Source organism: Loa loa (genome assembly GCF_000183805.2).
Source record: "Loa loa unplaced genomic scaffold supercont3.120, whole genome shotgun sequence".
Classification (NCBI taxonomy): Eukaryota; Metazoa; Nematoda; class Chromadorea; order Rhabditida; family Onchocercidae; genus Loa; species Loa loa.
In genome coordinates, this window is record NW_018108300.1 from 152,852 (window position 1) to 161,532 (window position 8,681).

The window sequence follows — 8,681 nt, forward strand, 5'->3', positions numbered from 1 at the left end:
TACTAATTATAATTGACAATTGACAATAATTAAAAACAACTGTTGGACAGTTTACAAAGAAAAGATTAAGGAAAAATAAGAAATTGGTCAACATGACATTACTTTTCTATCACTTATCTTTAACTAATTCTTTTCTTTATCTTCCGAAAAAAAAAATGAATTTAAATTAAGGAAACAAATATTTACATGCTTTTGCTAATATTGTCCGCATTTTGTCATGCTGACCATTCCCTATAAAGGGATTTAAGTTAAATCACTTAAAATAAGATATTTTTATCCGCAGTTTGTATAAAACCAGTAATTATTTTTCACATGATTTTTATCATACCATACCATAACAATTCGAAGAAAAAAAATGGAAAAAAGAAATGTCAATTAAAATTTTCTCTTACTAGAAGATTGAATTGAAAACCAATTTTATTTTGAATAATTTATTATCAACATTTATCGATCAATATTACTTAAAAGAAAAAGAAAGGGAATATATGAGATTTATATCAATTTAAAAATCTAACATATTTTTAATGCGGAATAACTAACCAAAGAAACAATTTTGAGCAAATCCTGAGAAAGAATTCGATGAAAAATGTTAACAGAAATAAATTATATTATAAATTTCAAAGATTGGGAAAAAAAGAATAATAATCGAAATATTATTTTAACCTGGAAAAGGTTGTTAAATGCTTATTTATTATTAATAACAAATGTTAACATCCAATCATATCGTTGAACGATTTTCATCTTCAAAAAATGAAAGTATTCATATAACTCAACTAATTTATTTTTTTTATTTGGCTATTTTTTACAGCTCACAACTAATATCGATCAAAGAATAGGAATATTCATATAACTTCCCTAATTTCTTATTTTTTCACTTGGCCATTTTATAACCAATCATTAACATTGATTATATTTTCATTTCTATCCTGTGTTTGTCATACTGATTAAATATATGAAAAACGCATCCAACTCAACTTTATTTTTGTTTTCGTAACGACTGTTACGCTTTTAATAATCATTTTGATAAAAACACATGCATAAAACGTATACAAAATGTATTTGACGCAGAAAAGCTAATGTTCATTGTTTTTTCCACGATTTTATTAATTTTCATCAATCACTGATTAAATCCATTAAATTTTATCCTCTTCATTCAACCTTCCATTTGCAAATTAGATTTTGAGTCTCCGGAAATCATTAATTGTACGAATGTACTTAAATTAACTAGATTATATATTGTATAAAAATATATAGTGGTTTTATGCTGTTCACTTATTTTCTATAAATCGTTTTCCGTCTCAACAAATTTTAGTATTTCTATCAAAACCGCGCCCGAAAAAAAAAATCCTTTCGTCGTTTTTTTTTCTGACTATCATGTTTTTTTTGTTGATGTTGTTTAGATGTATTTATGCATTGAAAACAAAAATGCTTTTTCATAGCAGCAATACAGTTATACGCTTAGATCAGAGAAGTTGAAATTTGAAAAAAAAAAAGAGAATTAATCATTTTTATCTTTTTCTTTGTAGCGCATACCCAAGGGCAATAAGATTTTTTTTTTAACCTCAAGCAAACAAGAGAGAAAGACAAGAAAGAAATGGAAAAGAAATTTTATCTGATTTAGTAGAAAATTCTTTAACGTTTTTAGACTGTCAATACATTTTTAAGCCCCTAAAAAAGAAATGTTTGCCTAGTTAGTGTAGAAATAAAAACTGGTGACAAGAAAGTTCATTTTGAGCGCAATTTTGATAAAAATGCCAGATTTGAATTAAAACAAAAGAGGATGTAAAAAAACATATCGCGTAAATACACTGTTTTTGTTTGATGCAATATTGTAACACGCAAATAAATTTCATAAAACCAATACATAATTCTATACAGCAATAAATTTTGAATTACTTTATTCAATAACTATTATCTAAAACTAATCTGATCTATAAAAAATCATTGTTTGAGTTCCTTCAATGAAATTTAATAAGTTCGCTTAATAATTAGTTAAAATCTTTCCTAAAAAAAACGTAAAAAAGAAGAAGAATTAGCTTCTACGCTAAGCACATTTCATACATTTATACACGGGGCTTCATCGAGCAAAAATGAAAAAAACAGATCATACGAAAAATGGAATGAACCTAAATAAGATATTTGTTTTAATGTTTTACCCTTATTTGCACACCAGATTTAAATGGATACCGAAAATGAAAACATGAACTGATACTGATGCTATTTGCTCCTTTTCCAGTGGAAAATTATAAGATTGCAAGAGTATTTTACAAAGCTCAATCAACCGAAAAATGTATTGAAAAGATTATTTTTTCCAATAGTAACAATATTTTATGGAAGTAATAAAATAATCGAAAATTTCTGTAAATTCTTTTTTTGCGAGCCGAATTTCAAATGGAAGCATTACCAAAATAGCAACAGTTAAATTCTAATAAATATCACAATCGAACGAAAACAATAAAAACTAGCCCTATAAATGGATTTGTTTCTAGGAAGAAATGAGCAAACTCCGTGGTGCTTGGTGTATATCAGCTTCTGTAGTCACAGTGATCGAACAACCATCTTCATTTCTATCTAATGCTGTCAATATTGTTTTTTCCGTTTCTCGCGAAATATTAACACTAAATGGATTAGTAATCTTCAAAACTTTTCATCACTTCGTCAAATTATCAGCAAGTAAATAAATAATTAGTTAAGGATATACGGCTTTAATCTACAAAAAAAAAAAACCATGAAGTAATCATTGAAACTAAAATAATGAGTTCATTAAAATGATGTTTAATAAAATAATGTGTTTAAAAACACGAACAAAACTAAGCCTAACACGTTTTTTTTTGGTGCAGTACAAAATCTATTGTTCCATCTCCTCACTTCCTCATTCACTCTTCGAGTGTGATGAGTTCAGAAGGAAACGATGTAGAAATCTCTCTACAACTCCACAACAATTATCATCCAACCTCAGCCTTCTCTTACAGATATCTCCAATCCGTTTTACAGCTTGCAATCTCCTAGCCAAAATTACAACTTGGACAGCCAGATTCACTAAATTTAAAGACCATTCCCGATCACTGTTGACATTAGTTCTGTTATTTGTATTACAATGTTTTGTAAAACAGTTTAAATTAATCTCAAATCCTTTTTTAAAAGATTTGTACTGTGGATGATACAAACCAAACATAAGCCAACACATCCTATAACACAACTCTGTCGCAGCATGTCTAAAAACTTAGAAGTTAAGCAACTATCGACAAGACTGTTAGAATCATTTCAGCTCTCATGCAACAACCACCATTCTTATTCAGTTTTTTTTTTCTTTTTCTGGAATCTGACCGTCTTTTTCCTTTTTTTTTTAAATTCCTTGGAGATAGTATGACTTTTCTACAGTTATCACTTCTTAAATTGGATAACCAGCTTGATTACACACTAAATAGGCTCGTCAACATTACAGAGTATCTTGTTTGATGCAAGCAAGACTACTTACTTTCTTACTGTCCAAAAACTTCCCTCAGAAAAATCTATTAACTTTAAGTTTCGCATCGGACTACTAGAAAACATTCATGCATTCAACGTTTGACAATACAACACATAATAGAGAAAAAAATCAAAACTAACTTGCTAGTAGCGCATTCACTTTCATCACCCTGCATGCGATCAGTCATTGTAGAATAACCTTGATCGCTTGATTCGGTTCGTGGAGAGACTCGGTACTGTGGACGGACTGCTGCTAGTGGGTTAGACATTCTTTCAAATGACGTCAGTTGGATCAAAGCAACTGCTTTTTCTGAAACTGTTTTTTATGTCAGTGACAGCTTTCTCATCTTATCAGTTTTTCTAAACTAATTACCCGGTTAGACTGAATTTCATTTGAATTTTCCCGAACTCCTGAATTTCAATTAAAGAAAGTAAGTCAACTATAGCATTATAAATTTTAATACCTTTTACGGATCCGGAAATATCATGATCAAGCTGAAAATCATCATCTTCAAAATTCCTCCCACATAATGGCGCACCATATGAATCTGTGAGCGAATTCGCTTCTACCAAACGATTAATCTGGCTTCGATAACAATATACAGCTATAACCTGAAAATAAAGTTTCAATTTTTATATGTCATACTGTTATCAAAACTGAGTGTGTCTAATTACTAGTGAACTACAAGTGTATCTAATTATTAGTGAACTACGAGATATAGATCATTATCATTCCCTCGACAACGTTTTGAAATTATGTCGTGTAGATTCAGGAAAATAATGGAAATTTAACTGAAAAATTAAAGAAATAAAAACCACACCATAATTAAGAAAACACTCATTATTCCAGCAGCAACTGGTCCAACCGGTGCACTAACTGACCACTGTTGAGCTAAATGTGACTCACTTTCCAAGAAACCTAAAGAATAAGTACATGGGACTGAGTCGAATTTTAAAGAATATGTGATTCTTCGATAATGGCTATGAAATCGAGATTAAAATAAAAAAGGCACCTCGAATACGTCTTCCTTTTGTACCACCGAAACAATGGTCAGTGGAGACACAAGAAGGATTCAGAAGAAGTGTTTGCCCGTCACTATCAAATGTACACCACTGACATCCCAGTATACCTAGACAATCGTCTATCGTTTTATAATTTTCACATCTGCAATTATTTCACAAACATATCTGAACTAAACCTGATTTTATTTTATCAAATAATTTCATAGTCACAAAACATTGTCTTTTAAATTTATAATAACCTGCTGGACTGACTAAATCTTATCCAAAGCATGAAAATTAAAAAAAAATAGTACCTAATACTGATACATTCTGACAGTACAGTTTTCTGCAATGGCCTAGCACTGAACGGAATGATCGTAGCAATCACTGGACATTCTTCTAGATCTGAACATTCCACATTTGATACAAAAGAGGTTTTCTGAAAAAGCGCAAAAATAAATCAGCCAGATTCCCTATTTTCTCACAAAGTGACACTCTGTTCTTGACCTAAATAATATCTCACCTAACCTTGAATTCTTACTTATATCTTAGTAAAAGAATAGAAATCTGATGCAATCTAAAGTTTTATCAAGAAAAATTACTATGAATTATGGTATAAAACATCCATTTATCAAAGAATTATTTCGATGTTATATCATTTCGACATTCGATTTTATAAATCACAGCCATACAAGCAATAAGTTTCCATATCTGGCAATGAATTACCCGATAAAGTGAAACGTTTGATGAACTAACTGCGCACTGTGCGTTACAGTTTAATGGACACTGACATGGACATTCACATTCTGTATGATCGAAACGTGTGCACAAAAGACAACGACGATCACTAACCGAACATGGACAAAATGCCTGAAACATCAGTGGTCATATATGAAACATGACTGATGAGCTAGAAAATACTGGAAATTTCAAACTCCATGATCACGGACAGGAAGTCAAATATTCTAAAATATTTGTATAAAAGTGAAGAAAATAAGTATGATAACTTGCAGCTACAGTTAAGAATTTGAAGAAAACCTAAAGATTTGAATTGAGTTTTCATTTACTGAGCATTTTCATTTACTTTTGGAGAAATATTACGAAGACCAAAACATATTTCTTCCACAGACTGAAAATAGATCGAGCGAAACTGATAAGAAAACCTGGATGAGATGTTGTGGATCACAACTTTCATTTATAAGAGCAAGAAACAAATTTGTTTGTGGCACCGGGATCACTTCCGCGCGGATACTTCCCAATTTCACACCGGGTACTGAGCTGGCATCATCACATGGAATCTGAAGATATATTTTATCAGCCATTCTTCTGTTTTACGACAAGACTTAATGCCGCTCGTCAGTGACACTTGAGTAAACTATTCCATATATGTAGAAATCATAAATAAAAATAAACAGTGGAAAATAAAAAAAATTCAAAAAAATTTACGGTCAAAGCGTCTGAATACGTAATATTGAATCGGAAGAAATGTTCAACTGAGCGCGTAGCCCACTGCACACACTGTCTTTTTTGAACAAATTTTGTTTTCGTGATCAAATATGTTGCAAGCTGAGGCTCCAAATAACTGATATGGAAACGTTCGACGGCATTCCACGAAATGCTTCTTCCATAGGATTTAGTTTTTTTACTAGACACATTTGTTTCTATCCCACGTGAAATCACATTGCCTAAGTCATCGAACAAAACGCAACGCCGTGACTGAAAATCAATAAAAATTGAAGGTTACATTTGGTTAAAACATGTGTTGTTATGTTTGCCCTTTTAAAAATGCATGCAAAATCCATTCTGAACTTTAACTTAAAAAAAATACAAAACATGAACTTTAATCTAACTCTAATTTTTGAGGAGGATTATAATAAGTATCATGGTAACGAGCAAAAAATAAACCTCCTTGCAAACGTTAATTGTGTTTCGGAGCAATTTCGAAAAAAACCCCACGGTTACATCCATCGCAACGACAGCAAAAACTTGATCTTTGGAATTGTGCATACTTCCAGCTTGACCTAAAAGACGTCTAAAATTTAGATAGGAAAAATTCCAATCATGCCCGTTTGGAAAACAAAACAGCAACTCTTAAAAATTAGTAATTCAACTATAAATTTGCCTTCAAAAACAGCAGTCGAAATCGTTACAACTTGTCCCACATTATCTTCCAGGAACGGTCCTGTCACAACAATTCTTCCAGGAAATTCATTAGCACGCACATACCTAAACAAAGATGAAATGAAAGCAAAAAAATACATCTATAAGATAACTGGCAATTCGTCTTAGATTTATATCGAGACAGAAATCATTAGTAAAAAGAATTGAAATGCTCTAAATAAAGTCTATGGGCCCTTGACATAAAGGACTCCATGTTCACACTAACTCATCTAGTTAAAAGTTCACTTGCAAATACTAGCAAAGAATTAAAACCTTTTTAAAGTACTAAAATAATGCTTGGTACTTCAATAAATGCTAATTTGCAGAAAACAGCAGTCCAGAACGATAAAAAATTTGTAATAAGTAAACAAATTAATAAATTCAATGAGATAGAAATTTAGTAACCGAAATTCTAAATGTGAGAACATGATAAAAGCTAACCAAAGTTGCAAGTCAGGTTCATAATTGTCGCGAATCACAGTTGCCGGATAAGTGATCATAACACCTCGTGACGTAGCTATATAACGTCGCAAGATAAATTCATGTGAATCACTAGCTGTTTTATCACGCCAGTATGGTATAATACCAGATAGTGCACCAACATGTTCGCGAACACTCAACCGCATACCCGTATTTCGAATTAAACCGAACGGATCACCTCAAGAAATACTATTATTAGAAATAAAGCTGGAAGTTAGTCGTAAGAGGCATCCAACTGGCGATTTCTTGGATATGCAGATGAAAAGAAAACTTATCTAAAAGTATTTTTCCTTTCATTCATGTATAAATCGACTTCACCCCATTCCGTTTTATGTTATGTAGAAATAGTAAAATGGAAAAGACTTATGAAAAATACCTAAGTATACCCAGTAATTTGCAATCCATTGCGGAGATGGTGAACGTTGTAAGGAAGAAATAGTGAAACAACTTGGGCTCAAGTAAACACCACCCACTTTCATAGTAGAAAGATAGCCAAAATGCGAACAATAGGAAAGCGATGAATCTCTCTGAAACAAATTTCATCAAAATGTCTGAAAGACTACAGCAAAAGTTTTTCCAAAAATGCATCAAAGTGAATAAATTAACCTGAATATCGAGACGATGGTAGACAAGATTATCCAGTACATAATCCTGCCTCGAATTCCTTAAAAGCATTGAAATTTTGTCCTCTGGTTCACTAACTTTCATTGTCATAGCAACAACAAATGGTGCGTTCTTTAGCTGAAAAGTAGTTTGATAAGAGAAAATAATGCGAATTGAATTTATGGAAAATAAAATAAATGATAAATTGCATCCAACTTTATGTACGCTTCAGGCTTTTGTGGATAATTAACAAAGATGAGTGCATGATAATAAAAACAAATATCCCCGAGGTATAAAGAAGGATATAAAAAATGATGAAAAAGTTATCATGTCGACTACATACTCTACATTCCTCGTAACTATTCTTTTTTATTTTTTGTTCTCTTCACTAAAAAATGATTTTAGAAATCTTAGAAAATTTTAGAAAACCACAGGCTGCTTATCCCTTTCTTAAGGGAAAATATTGAATTGGTTAATGTCTTAGGGCCAGTGATTTTTTACCATCTTTAGTGAGCATTATTTCTGGTTTTAGTTAAAGACTTGAGTTTAATTAACGTGATCTGCATCAAGTAAAACTATCAGCCCAAACTTTACTAAAGCAAAAGGAAACAAAATTTCATGGCTATGCTTTATGTAAAAACAACGACAATGGAAACAATACCCGCATCCACGTATACTTCAATTTTACTTTCTCCATCACTTCTTCCTTTACAATTTCGAATGAGCCTTCGCTGATTTCTTCGACTGAGAAATGCTCACTAAGCCATAGATCTTTTTCTGACCAAGCTTCTAACGTACCGATATGTAAAGGCCATGGTGATGTTTTACGCATATGAGAAGCGATAATGACTCGACTAAAAACTTTCAATTCCATAATACCATAATGCTTTGAAATTTCTTTTTATATCACTCTCAAGAGAAATCTGAATAGAAAAAAAGACAGACAGTTAACCCCCCCCTCCCCCCCC

The 8,681-nt window shown here is 31.6% G+C and overlaps 1 protein-coding gene across 1 annotated transcript in view; it reads right to left on the reverse strand.

Annotated features, from left to right (window-relative positions):
* Window positions 1-2,468: 2,468 nt before the first annotated feature.
* The window catches only part of LOAG_17734 (hypothetical protein), a gene marked incomplete at its 5' end in the record, with an annotated part of 10,893 nt that continues 4,680 nt past the window's right edge, over window positions 2,469-8,681 (reverse strand). The window contains 15 exons of the mRNA XM_020450397.1: window positions 2,469-2,618; window positions 3,610-3,778; window positions 3,933-4,080; window positions 4,290-4,387; window positions 4,482-4,633; window positions 4,785-4,909; window positions 5,197-5,340; window positions 5,634-5,768; window positions 5,917-6,186; window positions 6,376-6,491; window positions 6,593-6,696; window positions 7,072-7,288; window positions 7,487-7,637; window positions 7,717-7,851; window positions 8,375-8,567. Of these exons, the coding sequence (XP_020305937.1) occupies window positions 2,486-2,618; window positions 3,610-3,778; window positions 3,933-4,080; window positions 4,290-4,387; window positions 4,482-4,633; window positions 4,785-4,909; window positions 5,197-5,340; window positions 5,634-5,768; window positions 5,917-6,186; window positions 6,376-6,491; window positions 6,593-6,696; window positions 7,072-7,288; window positions 7,487-7,637; window positions 7,717-7,851; window positions 8,375-8,567 (2,290 nt within the window). The 3' untranslated portion in view covers window positions 2,469-2,485. The remainder of the gene's footprint in view (window positions 2,619-3,609; window positions 3,779-3,932; window positions 4,081-4,289; window positions 4,388-4,481; window positions 4,634-4,784; window positions 4,910-5,196; window positions 5,341-5,633; window positions 5,769-5,916; window positions 6,187-6,375; window positions 6,492-6,592; window positions 6,697-7,071; window positions 7,289-7,486; window positions 7,638-7,716; window positions 7,852-8,374; window positions 8,568-8,681) is intronic.